At 47.2% G+C, this 23,091-nt stretch overlaps 1 protein-coding gene across 1 annotated transcript; it reads left to right on the top strand.

The window, feature by feature from the left end:
* Window positions 1-22,146: 22,146 nt before the first annotated feature.
* GTSF1L (gametocyte specific factor 1 like) lies at window positions 22,147-22,612 on the top strand (the record flags this gene model as incomplete). Its single annotated transcript, XM_082670575.1, is given in 2 exon segments — window positions 22,147-22,578; window positions 22,580-22,612. Coding segments are annotated over 2 exon segments (465 nt in total).
* Window positions 22,613-23,091: the final 479 nt, after the last annotated feature.

The following is a 23,091-nucleotide window of genomic DNA, read 5'->3' as shown; positions in this document are numbered from 1 at the left end:
AGAGGCTGCCTGATTCGTGAACTGTTTAATAAAGCCAACTAGATCTTCAAATTCACTCAGTTAAATTTTGTTTTTTAACAGATGCAATTTTTCTTGTAGTCCCCTCCCCCTCAGCAAAGCTGGGGAACGAGTATGAGCTACCCCATATTCTAAAGAAAAGTGATATTTTCCCCAAGGGTGTGTAAACTTAGCATAATGTACTGGCAAAAATCTCAGAAGTGAGGGAACAACCCCAGGTATTTCTTCCAAAGGCTGTACACTGATCTGCACGAGCTTTTCCACTTTCCTGACCCTCATCCCACCGTGATCCCAAACAAAAAGAAAAGTGTTCAGAACGCAAAATACCAAGACCTGAAACTACAACTTGACAAGGAAAACTAACCTGTCTCAGACATACTGCGTAATGAGTCCCAAAGCCACTCTATATAACAGCAAAATAAGAATAATACAATAATATATCTGGATAGAAATGAGAAATGCCTGGACACAGTAAGAAGCAAATGGCAACTGTGCAAACATACTTCAGCTAACGGCCCAAGAAAACAATCATCGACAGGCAAAGCATCCAGTCTAGAAGAAAGCACAACCTAAAACGGAAGAAAAGTTTACCAAAGTGCTGATATAAAACTGCATAATAAGAGTACAAATATTTTAAAAGCATAAACTCTTAACAAACATAACAGAAGAAATGACAGTAGAGATATCAAATACCATCTAACAAAACAATCCCAATTCTAGGTACTTACCGAAGACAAATGAAAGTTTATGTCCACAGAAAACCCTGTATGCAATCATTTAGAGCAGCTTTATTCACACTTGCCGCAGCCTGGAAACAATCCAAACGTCCTTGAACTGGTGGGCAGATGAACTGTGGTACGTCCATACAATGGACTCAGCAATAAAAAGGAGTGAACTAAAAGTCATGACACCATTCATCTCAAATGCAATATACTAAGTGAAAAAAGTCAAAGTGCAAAGCCTATCTTCTGTACATGTTACACGATTTTCTGGAAAAGGCAAAACAATGGGCACAGAAAACAGATCAGTGGTTGCCTCGGCCCATGTGTGGAAGAAGGGATTGACTACAAAGGGGCGCAGAGAATGTGGGGTGGGGAGCGATGAACCATTGCACGCCTCGATTGATTGTGGGGTGGCTACGCGACTATGCATTTGTCAAAACTCATGGAACTGACAACACGGCTCTGTGAGAAATGCATTAGGGCAGGGATGCAGACAATAGTCACAGACTTTTCACAAAATATGCCCATGTCTTTTGATTTAATGGACAATATTATGTTGCTCTCTCAAAAATTCCATTGTTGGATTAATTTAACTATTTTATCTGAGAATGTGATTGTTAATTGTGGGGATTTTTTTGTTTCTTTTTTTGCGGTACGTGGGCCTTTCACTGTTGTGGCCTTTTCCGTTGCAGAGCACAGGCTCCGGATGCACAGGCTCAGCGGCCATGGCTCACGGGCCCAGCCGCTCCGCGGCACGTGGGATCTTCCCAGACCGGGGCACGAACCCGTGTCCCCTGCATCGGCAGGCGGACTCTCAACCACTGCGCCACCAGGGAAGCCCTGTGCTTACTTTATTATACACAGATTTTGGGAATTCCCTGGCAGTCCAGCAGTTATGACTCAGTGCTCTCACTGCTGGGGCCCTGGGTTCGATCCTTGGTCAGGGAACTAAGGTCCTGCAAACCACGTGGCGCGGCCAAAACAAAACAAAACAAAAATCAAACCAAAACAAACAAACAAAACACACAGATTTGAAAAAACATATGACTCCAACCACAATGTTTTCCCTAATCTCTTGTTAAACTTGGAGGAATCTTTTAGGAAACAATTCCATTGGTGATGACATAATATTTGTTTGAGGTTCAGAAACTCCTTTGGTTTCTTTGGTTACCTTTTCTTCTGTTCATGTCAAGTAAAGTTAGAGTTAATGACTTTTACTTTCAAAAGTATCCCATTTCACAAAAATATTGCTACCTATCTCTCCACCTAGAAACTCCAAATAGAAACATAGTGTGATGGTTTTGGGGGGTGGAAAGAGGTCTTTCTGTTTTATTTATTGTACTGTTCTGTCACTTTGCATTTTAACACACATGCACTATTTTTATGAAAACAATGAGTCCTTCCCTGACCCCACCCTAGCTACAATCACAGCTCCCCCTGACCCCATGGCATGCATGTCACTCTCCTTACTCCAGAGGTGTCGCCACATGAGTTCCGTTCCCTTCCTGGACCACGCATCCTTGAGAAGCAAGAGCTCTGTCTTGCTCATCCCTCTATCCTTCAGAGGACCATGGTCCACACAAGTCCTCAATACATGCAGCTGGAATAAAGGAGACCACATATCAAGGCAGCCAAGAGAGAAATCAAAATCCTTCATGAGCTTAAAAAGTAAAAAATACATCTCAGAATTTTCAATCCTGACCTCAGGCGACAGCTTCCCACTGTCTACTTTCCTACAGTGTAAGAGAGAAATCAAGGGAGAAGGGGGACATGGCTAAAAGCTTAGCCCATAAGAACACTGGGAGACCAAACACGGCCATCTCACTCCCTAAGAGCTAGTGACATGTCTCTCCTCCTAGTGAGAGATTCTGATGGAAACCCAGCAGTTAGGATTCTAGAACCAAGAGTAAACAAAGAGAACTTTAGAATGTGATGGAGCCACAGAAACCTGGAAGACACCATGGTTAAGCAGAGATTGAATAGATAAATCCAACAGACTCCTTGGCATTCATGAAGTCAACATGAATTATTTGTAAGCCGTCTTCAAACATGATGACATGAGATCACTTGTTATTTCACTGAGGAATGAGTTCAACTTACATGCACTGCAGAGCTGGGTGTAGGAGGTATTGAAGGTGAGTCCCTTGGATAGCGAGTGAGCCAAGCCCACCACCAGTGCATTTCAACAGGGTCTGTTGCTCTCTCTTTGTCCTTACATGTCCCCCCAACTACTCCCAAGTGATGAAACTTTGCTGTTGTGAGAAATGGCTCCAAAATAAATCCAACTGCTTGTGTTGGTAATAGAAGTGAAGAGGAAATGAAGAAAAAGTGAAGGCATCCAAGAAAGTGATGATGTAGAGCTATATATACTGAAAAGGAATATCAAATTATAGTGTAGCTCAAATCGACCATGTGAATGACTTCAATATAGTACATTCAATATGGAAATCAGAAAATGTGACTCATGAAACTTAGAAAGTTCTTCCATCATAGACAAAAATGCTTATCAAATGAAAGCTTGGTTTGTTTGTTTGATCCTTCATTTGATTCAACCAACATTACTGATGTCCTACTATGGCCCAAGCACTGGTCTTGGCCTTGCGGATGTGAAAGTCAGGAGAGCAAAGTCCCTGCTCTCATGAAGCTTACTGTCCAGTGGAGGAAGACAATAAATAAATACATCCTACGTCAGGTGGAGACAAACTGTGAAGAAAAAGTAAGCAGGAAGAGGGATAAAGAGTGAAGGGAGGGCTTCCCTGGTGGCGCAGTGGTTGAGGGTCCGCCTGCTGATGCAGGGGACACGGGTTCATGCTCCGGTCCGGGAAGATCCCACGTGCCGTGGAGCGGCTGGGCCCGTGAGCCATGGCTGCTGAGCCTGTGCATCCAGAGCCTGTGCTCCGCAACGGGAGAGGCCGCAGCAGTGAGAGGTCCACGTACTGCAAAAAAAAGAGTGAAGGGACCTGATATTTTAGGTGGAGTGGTCAAGAGAGCCTCTCTGGGAAAGTGTCAATCGAGCAGAAACCTGAAGGAGGCGAGGGAGGGAGCCACATGGATCCCTGGGGGAATATGCATGGGTGTTTCACGCAGAAAGAACAGCAAGTGCAAAGGCCCTGAGGTGGGAAGACACTTGGAAGAATAGCAAGGAGGCCAAAGAGGCTGGAAGAAGAGCAAAGGAACAGCAGGAGACGAGCTCGAAGGGGGAGGAGGGCAGACCCGTAAGGCCATGTAGGCCACTGCAAGGACCTCGGCTCTGACTCCAAGTGGGACGGACACCACTCGAGGGTGGTGGGCAGAAACTGGTATGATTTGACTCCAGTTGCTAACAGGATCCTTCAGCTGCTGTGCAGAGAATAACCAGCAGGGAGAGAAGCTCAGGGGAGGGGGAGCAGAAAGGAGGCTTCTGCAATAATCCACGTCATTTGCTGGGAGCTTGGACAAAGGTGGTAAAGTGGAAATGGTGGAAAATGGTCTGATTTGGGAAATAGTTTGAAAAACATATTCATATGCCAAGGTGGGGGGGTAGGGGGGGTCGTGCCCATCCCTAGAAAGTGTCAAGGCTGTACTTGGAGCAAGAATCTTTTACTTGTGTTGAGCCATTTACATTGATTTAAACATTGCTTTCAATTATGGATTATATTCTTAAATCTATTGCTGATAATGCATAGTGGCTTATGTTCAGTTTTAGCACCATTTTGATAAGAATGACCCACTTAGGGTGCTATAGGGTGACTGATTCATGGGCAATCCCATTGTTGGGAAGCGAGAGTCAGGTCCAGACACAGCCAACTACTTCTGCTTCGTGTCAGATCTCCAAACGGCAGTACGTACACTCAGGGCACCCAGGAGGATACGCCTGACCTCGTCTGGCTTAGCCATAAGGCCAGCAATTAAGACAAAAGCTGTGTGTTTTTACAACTACCAGGGAAGATGCTTTACACAACAAATCCAGCAGACTAAACATGGCCTCAGTCCTGTTCAGTGATGCTCTAGCACCACTGAGTTTGACCACAGGAAGGGGCAAATGGACAGTCTCATGCAGCCACATGGGCAATGAAACCTCTCTGCCATCAGGTCCCAGGCCAGGAAGTAGAGGATGGGTGGGGAAACTGCCAGGCTTCCTGCTTACCTGCAAGGTCTCCTCCACTGTTCTGCTATGAAGCCTCTAAACCTTGATAACTATTCATGACTTTGTTTGTTGTTTCCAAATTGGGGAGGTGTTGGAATCAAATAGGCTTGAGTAAACATGCCACCTCTGTCCCATACTTACTCCGTGACTTGAAAATTGTTTAGCCCCTCTGCACCCCAAAGGTAGGAATAATGGTACCTCCCTCACATGTGAAAAGCCAAGTGAAAAGGATATGAGACCATGTATGTCCAAGTGCCCAACACTGCACTTGGCACTTAGAGAGCCCTGGGCCATGTTTGGCCCTGATACTGGCTTTGTGAATGTTCCACTGCAAGTCCCAGAGTTGGGAAGTGATTTTTGAAGGGGTTGAAGGACCTTGAGGGGCCCCTTGGGTCTGTGAATATTGGACCCCAGTGGACTTGTGCATCCCCAGACTGGGCCACACTGGGCTTCTGCATCCCCAGACTGGACCACACTGGGCTTGTGCATTCCCAGATTGGACCATACTGGGCTTGTACATCTCTAGACTGGATCACACTGGGCTTGTGCATCCCCAAACTGGACCACACTGGGCTCGTGCATCTGGCTGGCCCTTCTTTTCCCAGATGGAGAATCAAGCCCAAAAGAAAAGAGAGAGTTAGCCAAGGCCACACGACCACTAAGAGTCAAAGCCATAGCTGGGACTCGGAGGCTGGTTCTCCCTCCCTTACCCAATACTAGCTCCCACATTCACACCCTTTACAATTTGACAGAGATCCCCAGGTGCTGCCGTGAGCTACCCCAAGATGCTCTTTAGAGCTGATGCAAAACATTTTGTTTTGTGTCACACCTGTGGTGACAGCTGAGTGAAACTGAATGGTCACAGTCGTTCTGCTCAGAAACCACACATGCGTTCCATGTAATCGGAGTTTCAGAATGAATCAGGTTTCCAAACTCTCCTCTCTCCATCTAATCGCATGTCTGTATATGGTAACCTTTAGAAAATGAGTCTAATAATTAGTCATCTTGGCCTAGTTAAAGAAAACAGTATGTTCTCCAATTTCACTTTGTTTTCAACAAGAGAGTGATGCCAACCGTAATTTTCACCATGGTGAAAATGTGCTTCTCAGTTGGGCCCTGCCGTCAACCATCAACCTAGACAACTCCAGTGCCCACACCTGCCCGGTGCTTTCCCACAGCTCACCCTTTAACCAGGCTGTGCCCCCCAGGTGCCCTTCCCTCACACACACATCTATTGACACCAACTGTGTACTGGGCCCTATCTGAGACGTTCTGGACTCATCATTACACTTAATCATCTTTGCAAAACAAATCTTACTGAGGGTCCCTGCCTACTCTCCAAATCCCAGGTCCAGGCCCTCTCCCCCTTTCTCCCTGCACTCTAGCCAAGCTGCCTCCTTGCAGTTCCTCAAAGGCAGTGAGCCCATTCTCACCCCAGGGCCTTTGCACATGCACAGTCCTCCATCTGAAATGCTCTTCCTCCTGACTCTTTGCCTAGGTAACTCCTACTCACCCTTCAGATCTCAATTCAAGCATAATTTCCTAAGGGAAGAACCCCTCACACCTTCCCACGTGGTCCCATAGTTCTTTACTCACATCACACCAGCCTTCCTCTCCTTTCAAAGCAGCTATCTCAACCTGTCGCTTCATGTCTATGGGATGATTTGCTATTATCTGACCTTCCCACAAAAGCATGAACTCCAGGAAGGTAGGGATGGGGCATCTTGTCCACCACTCTGTTCCCACACCTAAAAAGGACACATAATAAGAGTTTAGTTACTACACTGGATGGATGATGGATAAATGGGCGGATGGATGATTACAAAATCTAAAAACCAAAAACAAAGACAAAAAACTTTCCATCCACCCGGGTAAGAGATGAGGCCAGAATGCAAAGCCCAAAGCCTCCAACTTGTCGCACTTGCTCTGCTCTGCCTGATGGTCGCCCACTCCCACACCACCAGCACAACCAGCACAAACACACAGGACACGCACGCGCACACTCAACCCCCAGACTCTGAACCTAGAAGACTGTGCCCACTTCCGTAGAGCAATTTACGGAAGCAAAACTCTCCAGGCGGTAACCGTCCTGTCCAAACTGTCCCCGCACACCCTCCACACACACCACATCCCACATCCCACATGCCCGGAGCTTCCGAGGTGCTGATTCAATGGATCCAGAGAGATGCGGTGAGCCACCCACTGGAGAAGCTGTGATGGCCGGAGAAACTGGGGCCGTGCTGCCCTCTGGTGGTCATGGTGGCGCTGCAGCTGCTAGGCTTCCCGAAGGACAGTGGCCCATATTGGCCGCGCACCTTCGTTCCATCCCTGACTCAACAGCGACCTCTCCAGGACTTCTTTCTCTTTGCAAACGGAACACAGTGTTTTCCAAACTTTGGCTCTTCGGGTAGCATCACCATTTTGCCCATCTCATATGACACCCGCTCTATTTTTTTTTTGTCTCTAAATGTTAGTGTATAAAATAACTTTTTTCCCCTTTTTTTGGCCACACCACGTGGCTTGTGGGATCTTAGTTCCCTGACCAGGGGTTGAACCCAGGCCAACCACAGTGAAAGCACGGAGTCCTAACCACTGGACCGCTAGGGAATTCCCTAAAATAATTCACTTTAAAAAAAGAAACTTGGGGCTCCCCTGGTGGCTCAGTGGTTGAGAGTCCGCCTGCCGATGCAGGGGACACGGGTTCGTGCCCTGGTCCGGGAGGATCCTGCATGCCGTGGAGCGGCTGGGCCCGTGAGCCTTGGCCGCTGAGCCTGCGCGTCCGGAGCCTGTGCTCCACAACGGGAGAGACCACAACAGTGAAATGCCCGTGTAAAGCAAAAAAAAAAAAAGAAAAAGAAAAAAGAAACTTGAATCTTCACAGTAGATGGGGAAAAAAACAATTTTACTCACTATAAATAGGACAGGGGAGGGAGATATGGAAGAGTGGGGAAAAAAGAAAACAAGGATTACCAAAAATTTTTTACAATAAAGATTACCATTTGACAAACAAATATAAACAATGACTTGCCCAGGCGGTGAAAGTATAAAGAACAGCGCAGAAATTATCATAAAAGTCAGGATAGGGGTGATCTCTGGGTGAAGGAAGGAGGCTGTAATTGGGAAAGGATAGTGGGAGTTCCCAGAAGCCCAACTCCCCTTAATCTGAGAAGTAGTTACAATCATGTGTTAACCTGGACATATGAGTTGACTGCATTTTTTTCTGTATTTTTATCTCACAATAAAAAAAGTGATGAAACTTAAAAATAAGCCGTGAAATACAAGTAATTTACAACCACACACCTGACAATAAGGGAGATGACATCGAGCAGCGGTGTTAGGGGCGGGGACCCACCTGGCTCTGGGATGCTGGGAAGAGCTCTTGGCCTCCTGATAAAACAGCTGGGCGGTGCCAGGAGCCCCGCCTGGATAGATGCTCCAGAAACAGGCTGACCAGCAAGGGGTCTCCCAGGTGATCCACCTCCAGGCAGCAGCCACCTGACCCCACCCCAACCCCCCTTCCTTCCTTCCTGGGGGGCGGGCAAGGCTGAGATTAAAGCTCAAAGCTTGGAGACTTCCCTGGTGGCGCAGTGGTTAAGAGTCCGCCTGCCAATGCAGCGGACACGGGTTCGAGCTCTGGTCCGGGGAGATCCCACATGCCGCGGAGCAGCTAAGCCCGGGAGCCACAACTACTGAGCCCACGCACAGCAACTACTGAAGCCCGTGCACCTAGAGCCCGTGCTCTGCAACAAGAGAAGCCACCGCAATGAGAAGCCCGTGCACCTCAACGACGAGTAGTCCCTGATCGCTGCAACTAAAAACCGCGCGCAAAAACCAAAAAACAAAGAAAGCTCAAAGCTTGGAGCATGTCTGTGGTGGCCGGGCTGCTGTCCGAGGGTCTTGGGGCCAGGGTGATGAAAACAACATGAACCCACTCTCGGGGGACAGTTATCACCCCAATTACCAGGCGGGCTGCTCTGGTTCAGTTAACCTTCAAGGGTTAGTCACTGACACTGTCCATTCTGATTGGTTGAGTCCTGCGCTGTGCCAGTTGTTAAATATGTTTGTGATCAGCTCATATTCATTAAAACATGTGTGTAACTGTTAACCGAAGCACCGCCCACCGAAACACCGCCGCACATCGCTCACATACCTCCAGTGGGGCATGTACCGAGCCTCAGGGCAGGCGAGGCTTTACCCGGCCCCTCCCAGGGCGGCTCTAAGGATGCAAACATCACCACCAGGCAATCACCATAGCGGAGCCCCGTACAGAGGAACGTGGGAGCTGGGACGCTCCCGGTACAGGTGAGCATGTTGAGGCCCAGAGGATGAAAGGAATTCCGCCGGGGACTCACAAGTGTTCTGCTGTCTGTTTCTTATCTAATCCTTACAACACCCCTGCCCAGGAGCAGCTGGGGAAACTGAGGCCGGACCCAGCAACCACCATTCTTTCCCTCGACTGGATTTTTGTTTTGTTTTGTTTTTTTCATTTTTCTCCTCTTTTCCATGTGCCTTTCCTTCAAGGAACCCTGCTGCTGACTCACTGAGTGCCGACCCCTCCTTGTCCCGCCTTATTAAGCCCGCCCCCATTTTTATCAAATGTGTGTGTCCAAGCATAGTGAGGAAATCTGGAAGAACAGACCCCATCATGTTTTCTTCTTTCTACATTTTTTCATTTTCTGATTCCTTTTTATGATAAGGTTTGAAAATGAGAAAATACAGTTGTGTGTTAAGGAAATACAGCAGTGCAGTTTTGGACCATGAGCTCTAATACAAGAATGAGGAGGTGGTGGGGGTGGAGGCATCTTCTGCCTTCTAGTTGCTAAGTGACCCTAGGCAAGTCCTTCCCCTGCCTGGGCCTCAGTCTCCCCATCTATTCAATCAGAAGAATGTGCTAGCTATTCTTCATCTCCAACCCCTACTCCACCCCACCCATTTTCCCACCCTGCTCTGTGCCCCAGAAGTTGGCCTCTGCGGTCTGCACCACCCAGACACACTTGCTGGCTGGCTTCTGGGTCCCAGAAGCTGGGAGGAGAGAGAAAGGGCAATATTTCTTCCCTGCTGGCTTCCTCCTTTGGGTCACATTTCTGGCAGTAGCTCAGCCCTCTCCGTGACTACAGCTCCTGCGGGGTGGCCCCTGCTTTATGTCTCCAGTTCTCAGTGGAACCCCTATCCCCTGCCCTTGTCCACCCACCCTCCCATTCTTCCCACTGTTGCTCTTCCATAGGACCCTGATGCCTGGGTTGGGTCCCTTTACCCACCATTTTTCCCCTCACTAAATCCACCTGAATTGGATTCCGTTCCCTGCTGGAACCTCAAGTAACACAAGGAGTTGGTTAGTCTATGCAGCAAGTATAAATTTCCCAGACCACATCCCCGGTATAAGAAACCTATTTCCCTATTTCTTCATATTTAAACTCATTCTAGCTTTTAAGCTCCCATTTCCACTGAAGGTAGGGAAACAAAGTGCAAACATTAAACAGAACAGCCACTTCACTCCACTCCTCTTTCAGTAAATGCCCCTTGTCTTCAGGTTTCACGGGCGCACTCCAAGCCAGAGCCCAGAGGCAAGGTGGGGAGGCGTCACATGCCGCACCAGCACCTGGGAGGGTTGTCGGGCTGGGAGTGGCGCTCAGCCCTCACTGGGCTCTGAGTCGGGGTCCCCCTGATTCCTGTTGCTGCAGGAACTACAGTTCGGCCAAGGCCCCTGATAATTCCTGAGACCCTGAGGCCCACTCAGGACAGCATACACACTCAGCCACATGCACACCCTCTCTGGGGGCTTGAGGACTCTAGCCTGCCCCTCGATGCTGTGCTGGAGTCGCTGGCCTCACTGATGCTGTCCTCAGGCCGCTGCATTTCTACACTTCCCTCGGCCACTCTGCTCCACCAGTCGGGCGCCATATTGGGCTTCTCTATGAGGCCTTCCCTACAACATTAACTGGGGTTGACTTGGAGGATGGGATGCTGGACACATTCTCGGGAGCCCAGTAATTCTAAACCGTAACCACAGCCCCTCCATCTGGTCCTTCCACACTCGCTAATTGAACTCATCTCCTTCAGGGCAGGAGAACATTCTTCATTGCCACCCGTTCTTCCCCACCCTGTGGTTTATGGTGTAAATTGTGTGCTCTGGGTCCCCTTGGCTTTGTGTGTGATATGCCAAGCCAAGCTTTGAGAACTAAAAAAACAAGTGAACAGACACATTTCTCTCTCTCCTGCATCTGGCTCTTGGAATCAAGCACTTTGGAACTCAAAACTCTAGAAGCTGACTCTCAGTTGCCCAGGCTTCTCAGGGATCCTCCCTCCCCTGGGGTCTCAGCCTCAAGGTCCACTCTTAGTAATAGGGATGATCTTCAATGTCACTTGTAGCTGTGACCAGCTCCAAATCATTCACTTACTCATTCAGTTAACAAATATTTCTTGGGTACTGTTAGGCACCAGGTGCTATGCTGGGCACTGGGAATACAGTAGAGAATTGAAACAGACACGATCCATGTCTTTGGGGAGCCTGGAGCCTCCTGGGGAAGGCAGGTGCTCATCAGAAGAGGGACAGTAATGAATGTAAAGTGACAACGGCATAAAGTGCTGTGAAGGAGAGGCACTGGGGCTACAAGGGCAAAGAATAGAGGAGTTCACCCTAGCAAGGAGTTCAGCGGGGGTTGAGCTCTGAAGGCGGTGTAGGAGCTTAACCACACAAAGAGAGGAAACCAGAGGTTCAAAGCAGGAGATGCCAAGGGCCCTTGGTGGCAGAGAGCACAGAGCCCGTGAGAGGCTGAGAAGAACAGAGAAGCAGAAACATGCTCCAGGCCCGGCTAGGTGTGCAGGGTCTTTTGGACACCTGAAGAATCCTAACTGTATATTTTTTTATTATTATTATTAAACCATAGGTGATTTATAATATTATATTAGTTTCAGGTGTACAACATAGCTATTCAAAATTTTTATAGATTATACTCTATGTAAAGTTAGTATAAAATATTGGCTACATTCCCTGTGCTGTACAATATGTCCTTGCAGCTTAGTTATTTTATACATAGCAGTTTGTACCCCTTAATCCTCTACCCCTATCTTTCCCCTCCCCCATATCTTAATAGCAGTGGGAAGCAGCGGGGTGGGGGGTGGCACTGTATCTGGATTTCTAGATATTCCCTGTGAGTCTGGTGTAGACAGAGGTCAGAGGGGAGGTGGGGAGACTAGTTAGGAGACCTTAGACCAGAGCAGAGACAATAGTCCCTAGAAGTAGTGCAGTGGTGACGGGATGAAGAAATCTGGATGGATTCAAAAGTTGCCCCGAAGTTAAGAGTGGTGGGACTTGGTGATGGATTCGACATGGGTGGGGTGGGGGGGAGGAGTGAGGGAAAGAAAGATTAGGGTCCCTATTCTGTAGGAGTGGATAGAAGTGGACAGGTGATGGCATGGTCGGCTGAGACGGGAACTCTGACACAGGACCAGGTAGGGCAGGAAGGTTGTTTTTAGACGGTTTGGGGCAGGCTAGGCGTGAGGGTCCCATGAGCTGTCCAAGGGGAGGCGCCAATTAGCAAAGTGGATTTGTGGGTTTGCACTCAGCAGGTGGTTTGGATCTTGGTGAGCTGTCTGCACACAGACAGGAAGAGTGAGAAGAGCAAACAGAGCCCCGAGGACTCCCGCGTTCAATGGCCTGGTGGCAGAGGATAAGACTGAGGAACCCAAACGGCGAATTCAAGCGTAGCGTAGAAACAGTACAAAGAAAATAGAAACTAACAACCAGAATGCGTGACAACCAGAATGCAAAAATGCAGGGCTGCCTACAGATAATGAGGCATGAAACCCACTCCCAATTATCAGAAATAAGTATTGAAGCTGGAGATACACAGTACGTTAAAATAATTTATTATGAATAATAATGATCATAATGATCTGCCTGTAAAAATCCCAAATAATCTCCCCCTAAAATGAGAGATAAGAGAGGAAGGAAAAGCATATGATGGGAAATCAAGATTTCTATATTTAAGATAACCTCTGGTATAATAAAAACAAGAGGTATGACTTCTAACCCACCCAAGAAAACTAACTGGAGAAAGCATGGCTCGTTAGAAACAAAATGACAGAAGTAAACCAAACGTAATAGGTGACACAATAAATGTGCACAGAGTAAATTCATCCAAGACGTAGATTGGATCCCAAACCCAAATCCAAATTGTTAGACTTCAAAGTGAGGTTTTCCTGATATTTGATGGAAGACCCAGGAATACCAAACCCTGCGCTGGAGGACCCAGGAATACCAAACCCTGCGCTGGAGGACCCAGGAATACCAATACCAAACGACCCCTTCCCATGAAGTTCCCAAGAGACAGACTCTCCAAAAACAAAAGAAAACAGAAAACAAGTTTCCACATTATTATGCTTAGGCTTGAGCCCTAACAAGGACAAGGGCACCAGTTCATGGGTTGCCAGATGCAGCAAGTAAAAATACAGGATGCCCATTTACATTTGATTTCAGATGACACCAAAGAATTCTTTATTTTTTAATTTTTTAAAATAAAAATGATATTTGCCTTGGAGAAATATAGGTCACGCAAGAAATGACAAAACAACAACAAAATAAAACCCAAAAAACTGACACCTCCAGGCACAACAGCATTTACTAATGAATATTAAAAAGTAATTTTATTATTTTTGTCTGCTCTTTCCCCAGCTTTAACTACTTGTTTTTGGAAGCTTGAGTTTCTAAGAAAATTCCACAGCTATCCCAGCCCCTACGATGTGACTGAGGTTAAAATCCCATTCCCGCCACAGGGAAATACATTTCTATCCTCGGGGATTCTGAGCTAGACCTTAGGAAGTTAAAAGAAAACAAAAGGTGCTTTCCTTAGGATTCTTCTAACATGGGGAAAATGCAGCCACTGTGCATTGAAACATCATCCAGTTTGGATTCCTAAGTATATTTCCAGCCTAAGCATGTCCCATGCAATATTTGGGACCTACTTGAGCTAAAAAGGGGTCATTATTTGAAATTCAAGTTTAACTGGGTGGCCCGTATTTTCTGTAGCCACCCATCATGCCATAGCAGGTATATTAGAAAATGAGATCCAGGAAAGAGGGAGATGCCACCCACCCAGCCACGTAAAGGGGAACGTGGACTAGCAGGTGACCTTCCCACTAGTAAAAGCGGGCTCACCAGGCTTCCCTGGTGGCGCAGTGGTTGAGAGTCCGCCTGCCGATGCAGGGGACACGGGTTTGTGCCCCAGTCTGGGAAGATCCCACATACTACGGAGCGGCTGGGCCCGTGAGCCATGGCCACTGAGCCTGCGCATCCGGAGCCTGTGCTCCGCAACGGGAGAGGCCACAGCAGTGAGAGGCCTGCATACCGCAAAATAAATAGATAAATAAATAAAGCGGGCTCACCAATCTGCAGTCTGGCCAGTGAGGTCGGTAACTCCTCCTGGGAAGAAGTCAGGGCGAGCAAAGGGCAGCAGCTTTCCCTCTCTGTCCTCAAATCAATGATGTGTACGAAAAGCCCACGTCCAGGGAAATGCCACATAAAGGTTCAAAGTGAAGAGATTTCCAGATGACCGGCAGTGGTATACAGACGCTTGCTGAAATGGTCAAAGGAGAAACACAGGAAAATCTATATGAGCATGTAAACCAGAAGGGAACCCAAACCACATGTTCACAGCCTCGTGGTGAAATGTAATAAGGGAGGGAAGGCCTGACTGTTGGTGAGCTGGGTGGAGCTCGTACTGCCTCATAAGAGCTGAACTTTGAGAGCTGGTTATTAAACCATCGGTAGCTTGAACTTGGCCTTAGCAGGAATGTCTACACCACGGAAACTGGCAGATGCTACAAAGCAAAAAAAAAACCAATTTGCGCTGTTGGTTAAACATTTGTTGGATTGACGGCACCATAAGTCACCAAATAAAAGTGTCGGAAATGGTCAGTGCCTCACCCTTATCCGTGGGACCTTTCAGCATTCTCGCCAATCCACCTCCAGTCTCTGCACTCGGGGAATTCGGGTGGATGGGCTCTTGTTCCCAGAACTGCCCACGCTCGGCAGGTCGGAAATGCCAAGGAAGTTACAAACATTCCTACGATAGCCCTCAACAAATGAGTCTCTTGGGAGTTGGTGTACACACGCCCCAGGCCCCTCCCCCTTTGGCTGGGGTAATTCTGAGCTGTGTGCTTTACACCGTTTCCCATAGTTTCCCCAAAGGCCTTCAGAAGGAGCGAGATGGCTTGATCACTCATACTGTTACCGAACGCAAGTCCATGTGCCTGACGCACAGCGAGGCAAAACAATACCAAATGTCAGAGTTTGGAGCAGAGAAAGGTTATTGCGGGGTCATGCAAGGAGATGGGTGGCTCGTGCCTTAAAAACCCTGAACTCCCCAGAAGCTTTCAGCAAGTGAGGGAGGGGCGTGGTTAGTTGTTGCAAACTTCTTAGTGTCAGATCTTTTGTTCTTAAGGTCAGGTCACAGATGTTCCTGTAAACCTCCGGGAACAAAACAAATGTTATTCTCTGTGCTGACAAGAAAGGGCGAGGTCCCAAGGCTCAACTTTCACCCTCTGAGGTCCAGGCCCTGGCTAAGAGGAGGGGTCCCTGCACGGGCTGGGTTACCCTTCCAGGGAGAGTTCGTCCAGCACCCAGTCTGGGTCCTCCCGCCAGTGCCCAGGCCCGGGTGAGGAGGCAGATATCAGCTGGTGGCACCCTCAGGGCCAGGTCCCCAGACCCCACCCAGCCGTCATCACTGAGGGAGCCAGGTGCCCAGGACCCAGCCGGCCCTCGGGCTTTTCATTTAAACTGGAGCGAATCATTTGTATAGGATCGATAGGAATACATGTGGTAGCAGATACCCATCAGGTGAATTCCCAGCTCACAGCAATTGCCCTTCTTTGAGGAACGCCCCAATACAGAGGTGGACCTGAAGTAATGATGTGCAGTGTCCTTGCAACTTAACTCTAGTGGAAGACAGCTGATCTACGCTGTACCAATTTTTGAAACTTGAATGGAGAGACTGAAGCTGGTTGAAGCTGTTACCTTAATGGCAGTGTCCATATACTCCAGTTACTGAGAGCTCCATGGACCTCACGAGACCCATGGGGACCACCACCGCCATGAGGTCGAGGAGGTGGGGAGGGGGGAGGGGTTCACCGCTGCTTCAAGGCCTGGGCCTGGCAGTGGGTGGCCATGGCGAGGGCTCTAGAGCTCTGCGGGACACAGCCCCAGCCAGTCCCCGGGCCCCCCAGATCACCCGCCAGCCCCAAGGCCAAAGGGCCTGGAGAGCCCCAGGAGAGTGCAGGGAGGACCCCTGTGAGCTGACTGTTGGGAGCGGGACTCCGACTGCCTCCCTCAGGGTCTTGAGACAACAGTCTCATGCTAACGGCTGCAAGCCCCCCACCCCACCCCTATTACAATCCTTTAAACTTCGTAAATCTTTACTCGTTTCCATAAATGTTTTTCTAAATATGATCTTTGCTTGATTCTTCTTGGTATGGAAAGATATGCTCAAGGAAGTTTTAGAAAGTATAGAGACTATACTGCTACAATTTTTTTTTTTTTTTTGGCAGTACGCGGGCCTCTCACTGTTGTGGCCTCTCCCGTTGCGGAGCACAGGCTCTGGACGCGCAGGCTCAGCGGCCATGGCTCACGGGCCCAGCCGCTCCGCGGCATGTGGGATCTTCCCAGACTGGGGCACGAACCCGCGTCCCCTGCATCGGCAGGTGGACTCTTAACCACTGCGCCACCAGGGAAGCCCCCGCTACAATTTTTGCCTCATTCTTTTTCACCATCTGCATGTGAGTGTACGTACAAATGTATGTCACTTCCCCAACCATACCTGCCCTTCCTGAATAAGCTACTTGCACTTGAATCCTTGTCTCAGGCTCTGCTTCTAGGAGAACCCAGGTGAAGACAGTCACATCCCTGGTAGAACACCATGAAACTGGCGAGCTCCAAGCAGCAGGGAGCACGGAAGCAAATCCACAGGGCACCTGTTGGGGACTAATGCTCAGTGTTGAAGTGACCCCTGGGGAGGTGCGGGAGGGCTGGCTTGTGGCACCCGGGGCCATGGCCCCACATCACATCCCCATCACTGATGTTGGAATGAGGCCTGAGTTGCTCCTGGGGCCAAGTGTGGAAAGGGGGTCTGGCTGACTTCAGGCTGCTAGAGCAGAGAGACTCTTAGGCACAGATTCTTGATCTTGGATGTTCAGTCTCCAGAATTATGAGGAAATGAACCTCTGTTGTTTCAGCCACCCAGTCTGTGGTATTTTATTATGGCAACCTGAGTTGACATGCATTCTCCATTGAACCCTCCAAATTAACTAGTGTACCATATATATTAATTATTCTCTGTTTTATTTTTTTTGGCCACACCACAGGGCATGTGGGATCTCAGTTCCAGAACCAGTGATGGAACCCATGCTCCCTGCAGTGGAAACATGGAGTCCCAACCACTGGACCACCAGGGAAGCTCCAGTAATGTGAAAACTCTTCTCTGCAGCTTTGGCTAAATTTCCTTTGCTTTTCTTTCTTTCCTCCCTCCCTCCTTCCTTCCCTCCTTCCTTTCCTTCTCTCTTTCTTTCTTCCTTCTTTTCTTTCTTCCTTTCTTTCTTTCTTTTCTTCCTTTCTTTTTCTTTCTTTCTCTCTCTTTTTTTGTATCCTCTCTCTCACTTGCTTCTTGGCCCCTCCCTTTAGTGGGCTTTTACAAGTCTAGGTGTCTTATAGCAATTTACAAGTAGCTGAGCCTTAGATTTACCAGTTCTACTGATGTTTATGTTTTCCGTCTAATTAATTTTTACCTTTACTTTTAATTCTCTCCCTAGGTTTATCTTGTTGCTTATTCTCTAGCTTCTTGAGTTGGATCCTTCATCAAGTTTCAGTCTTCCCCGTTTAACAACACAAACATTTAGAGCCCTGGGAGTACTCCTTTACATTCCATGGGCTTTGCTATGTGAAGTTCCGATTGTCATTATGTTCTGAATGGCCTGTAATTGCAGTTTTGTTCCCTTCTTTGATTTGAGTTATTTAGGAATAAATTTCCAACTGGTTTAATTTTCTTTCTGTTTACCCTTTTGTTTTCAATTTCTGTTTTTTTTTTTTTATTGCTTTGTGGTCAGATAATGTGGCTGGAAAAAAACTGCTTGTTAGTACCTCGGAGGTTGTCTTTGTGGCTTAGAATGGCATCTGTTTCTGTCAGTTCTTTACAGATGCTTGAATGAAATGTCTTTTCTGTTTGTATTTATTTATGACACTGAACTTATTTTCTCCAAGCTGACATTCCTTGGAGCATGGGTCCTGCATGTAGCTCTGGTGATCCCAGTGCCACCAGCATGGACCCAGAAGTCCTCAGGCAGAACCACCACGGACCTTGCCCCGCTCAGTGTCTCCTGAGTGCAGCCTTTTCTCCCAACACCTCATACCACCTCGAGCAGCTAGTTTTCCATGGAACGTATTTCAGAAAATCCTGTTTTAAGGTTTTCTCTATTTCTTGAGGATCAGCTATTTATGAAGGGTCATGGGACAGGCATACCTCGTTTTTAGGGCACTTTGCTTTATTGCATTTTTTACCAGTGGAAAGTTTGTGACAACCCTGCATCGAGCAAGTCTATTGGCATCATTTTTCCAAGAGCATTTGCTTACTTCATGTCTCTGTGTAACGTTTCGGCCATTTTCGCAATATTTCAAACTTTTAAATTATTATTATACGGGTTATGGTGATCTGTGTTATCAGTGATCTTTGATGTTACTATTATAAAAATATTACGACTCCCTGAAGGCCGAGATGATGGTTAGAATTCTTTAGCCATAAAGTACTTTTAAATTAAAGTATGCAGGGACTTCCCTGGTGGTGCAGTGGTTGAGAGTCCGCCTGCCGATGCGGGAGACACGGGTTCGTGCCCCGGTCCGGGAGGATCCCACATGCCGCGGAGAGGCTGGGTTCGTGAGCCATGGCCGCTGAGCCTGCGCGTCCGGAGCCTGTGCTCCGCAACGGGAGAGGCCACAACAGTGAGAGGCCCGCGTACCACAAAAAAAAAAAAAAAAAAAAAAAAAAAAAAAAAGTATGTAGATTGTTGCTTTAGACATAATTGTGTGACTATTGCACACTATAGTGTAAACCTAACAAGGGAAAGTTCGGGGCAGGCGGGTGGGTAGGAAGCACCCCATCACTATATGATCTTCCTCCAGGGATGCTTGGAAGGGGATGCTGGCACTGGGAGAGAAGCTGGCCTGAATGTCATCAGAAGTCTCTCCGAGGGAATTCCCTGGAGGTCCCTCCAGGGAATGGAGGACTCCGTGCTTCCACTGCAGGGGGCAGATGTTCGATCCCTGGTCAGGGAAATAAGATGCTGCATGCTGCGCAGCACAGCCAAAATAAATAAACAGACAAACAAAAAAAGAATTCTCTCCAAGCCTGAAGGATTCGGATTCATAGTGACTCTGATTCTCCATCCCACCCCCTAATGATAATTGCTGACTTGGCTGGCCAAGACACACAAGTTTTCATCTTCAGGAAACATTGTTTCTGCACATTCTATGACCTCTTCTCCATGCCTGCTTTTCCAGCTGTTGGCAGCATCTCTCAAGATGATCAGAGTGGGAAGGGAGGGAGAGAAAGCAGATCTGACCTCGCTTGCTTTATTAGTCTCTGACATGCACAGGCCTGAGAACTGCTGCCCAGACAGGTGTGTCTGCATCCCTCTCTCCCCTCCTGTTGCCATGGTGAGTGACCTGTCAGGTCCCAGGCATGAAGTAGATGCTTGGAGAAGGCTGCAGGCTGGAGGACCATTCAAGACGTCTGTTAAAAACATTAACAAGCCAGGCCTTCCCTCCCTCTGTAATGGATTAAATGTTAGCCTGCCCCGCTAATGGGTCCTTGGCCACAAAGAAACCTACAACAGCTAATGCCCTGTTCCTCATTATGTGGATTTCAGTGACAGAAGAAATGCTTTCATTATCATCTCCATTAGCAGACTTACAGATGCTTGAATCACTTGAGTCTGGGCCACCCCTGGTCACAAGCATGAAAGAGGCCATGGGACTGGGAACAAAAAAACATTGTCAACATCATCAACAAACACCATCCTGGGCTTTGGGGACACATCAGAGCAGATGCTGAACCACTAGTTAGCTCCCAGTAGGGCCAAGAGTTCCTTCAATACTGGGTTGCAGGCTTAGAGGAAATGGGCTGTCACGTAAATGGTGTGGAAGTTACAATTTACCAAGGACTCCTTCTCAGCAAAGTATACCAGGAGCCATGCTTGTGTATAGGACATTCAAGTTGGTGGTGGGATACAGCAAGCATGACTCTGCAGGTCTCTCATTCCTCACAGGGGACAGCTTAGCTTCGTTGGAGACACTAGGATTCCCATCAGTGCAGAGTAAGGTCCTGGCCAGAACCCAGGAAGCCCCCAGTGAGCACTGGTTGAGCGTTTTTCACCAAGTCTGAGCTAGGACTTTGGGTTTTCTCTCTTGGGGAGAAGGCATGCTCTGTATGTGTGGAGAAAAGTGAAAAAAATACTGGTGACAAAAAGAACAGAATGGGGACATTCTTAGGACTCTTGTCAAAGTTCCTATTCGCCTCCTTCTGTGCATATGACAGGCCTGTAGTTCCTCAACCCCTGAAGTTAGGTGTGGCCATGAAACTCACTTTGGACAATGAAATGTCAGTAGAATGAGCATTTATCATTTCAGTGGAAGTAAAAGAATAAGGTAGAAGCGATAATTGAAGAGACAATGCCTGACCATTTTCCAAAACAAATGAAAGACACTAATCCATAGATTCCTGAGGTCCAACCAACAAATAAAAGGAAAGAATAAATAAAAAGAAATCCACAGGTCGACATCGTAGTGAAACTGTAGGAAAACCAAAGATAAAGAAAAGTTCTTTGAAACAGACCTATGAAAAGACATAGATTCACTTCAAAAAAAGTGAGGTAACCATGGGATTCTGAATTCTTAACCACAGGATAGAAGTTAGAAAGAAACTGGGCTCTGCTTCAACATGAAGAAAGAAAATAGCACAACTACTCTCAGCAAAAATAACTTCGAGAAGGAGGGTGAAATAAATACACTTTCAGACAAACGAAATCGAAAGTGTTTGTCAAGAGGAAATTCTTAAAAAAGAAAACTTTGAGCAGAAACAAAGTGATCCCACGTGGTGAGTCTGAGATGCAAAAGCAGATAGAAATGTGAGCACAAGTGTAAACAAACCAGCAATACCATCTTGTGACGCTTCCTTTAAAATTAGGCTGAAATACAGGGAACATAATAAGTCAGGAGGGAAGCAAATGAAGGAAAAGCCCTGTATTATCCAGGAAGAAGGGAATACTTATCAACTTTAAGCCTTGATAAGTTATCTATACATGTTTTCATTGTAGAGTAACCACGAAACGATTAGTTCTACAATGCATAACTTACAAAATAGTGAAAGAAATGGGAAGGTTTTTTTTAACGTCTATTTAAAATAAGGGAAGAAAGGAGAAAAAAAATGAACCAAAGAGTAGGCTAGGGAGCACAAAATAAGATGGTAGGTTTAAACCCAAATATATCAGAAATTATATTAAACATGTAGGTTTAAAGACAGGTAAATAATAAATTAGGAGTTTGGGATTAGCAGATACAAATTATTGTATATAAAATAGATAAACAACAAGGTCTCACTGTATAGCACAGAGAACTATATTCAATATCCTGTAATAAACCATAATGGAAAAGAATATATATATATATATTCAGATATATATATATCTGAATCACTTTGCTGTACACCAGAAACTAACACAATATTATAAATCAACTATACTTCAATTTAAGAAAAAGACAACAGTTTTGAATGGCAGCTTCCCCCAAGCCCACCTTGTCCCTTGAAAGCGATGGGCAACAAGCAGCCTCTTTCTGATGACACACGCTGCCCATTGTGACTGTCCGTGACTGCCCCGAGACATCACATAGTTTGAGTCAGAGGCAAGGGCGGGCGGCCACATACCTTCTTCACCTGCCTGAGGGGCTGCTGTGGTTTGGGCTCTTGCATCTGTTTTGTGTGGTTCTTCTGTCTCATGTGCCATTTGATGACTGTCTGCTCTCTGTGCAGCTGCTCCTAATAGCCCCTTGTCCTTCTGCAACCCACCGCTCGTGGTCTCAAAGAGCAGGGAGCACAGGTTGTTCTGACATGCGCCAACAGAGCTCCAAGGGCCAACGCTGGCAGAGGACTGCTCCGTCTTTCTTACCAAAGGGCTTTTCCACGAAGGACGTTTCATTCTGACTCCGGGCATCGGACTCCTCTGCTTCAAGAACTATTTCCCATGGAGCCAGAAGCCTTACAAATTTGCCCTTACAACCCTCAACACCGAATCCCACTCAGAAGATTTCAATACCACCTGGCATCATGCAGGAGAAAGAACCCCAAAAAAGCTAAAAAGATGGCCAGCTGCAAATACAACGCCTGCCACGTGTTCCCCATCAAAAAGCTGGAGGAGCATGAGGCTGCCTGTGTCAACAGAAGCACAGTGGAGGAAGAGGACAGCTTGAGCCCTCTGAAGTTCAGCCTTCCGAGTTCAGAGCAGAACGGAAACACCCCTCCAGTGTCCCGCTGGCTCCCCAACTCTGATGTCTGGAATGTAGATAGCACGAATTCCCACCCCATGTTTGTCCTTAAGACTTTTGTTCCCCAAAAGCTTACTTGTGAAATCGACGCGAGAGAGTCAGAGAGAGAGGACCACACCCCATCCCTGACCCCCCCGCCAGAAGATCATCAGACCAGGAGAGTAAACCGCCAGCCGCAGAAAGGAGATGCAGGCGTCTTAAATGCATGAAAGGAGATGCAACTCACCAGAATAAAAGGCATACAAAGTCAACTACAGTGGGATGCTCCTTTTTACCTAACAGATAGGTTTAATAACACTCTGCTGACAAAAATGGGACAAAATGGGCACTTTCATAACATTGGTAAGAGAACGTAAGTTGGTAAACTTCGCTGGAGGGCAATTTGACAATAGCTATAAAAATTATCAACGTGATGGAGTAATTCTACTTCTGGGTTTTCATCCTGTAATATATTCACACATGTGGACAATGAGGTAAGAACAAGGGTATTCATGGCAGCATCATGTGTAGCAGCAAAAGGTCCGAACTGATCTAAATATCCGTTGGGAGTATTTGATGAAATAAATTATGGTGCCGCCAGGTGATGAAATAGTATGCTGCCGTGAAAAAAGAGCGAGGACACTCTTTCGTAAGACGTGGAAAGG

Source organism: Grampus griseus (assembly GCF_964374135.1).
Source record: "Grampus griseus genome assembly, chromosome: 14".
Taxonomy (NCBI): domain Eukaryota; kingdom Metazoa; phylum Chordata; class Mammalia; order Artiodactyla; family Delphinidae; genus Grampus; species Grampus griseus.
Note: the sequence above shows the minus strand (reverse complement) of the source record. Positions and strands in the feature narration are given on the sequence as shown.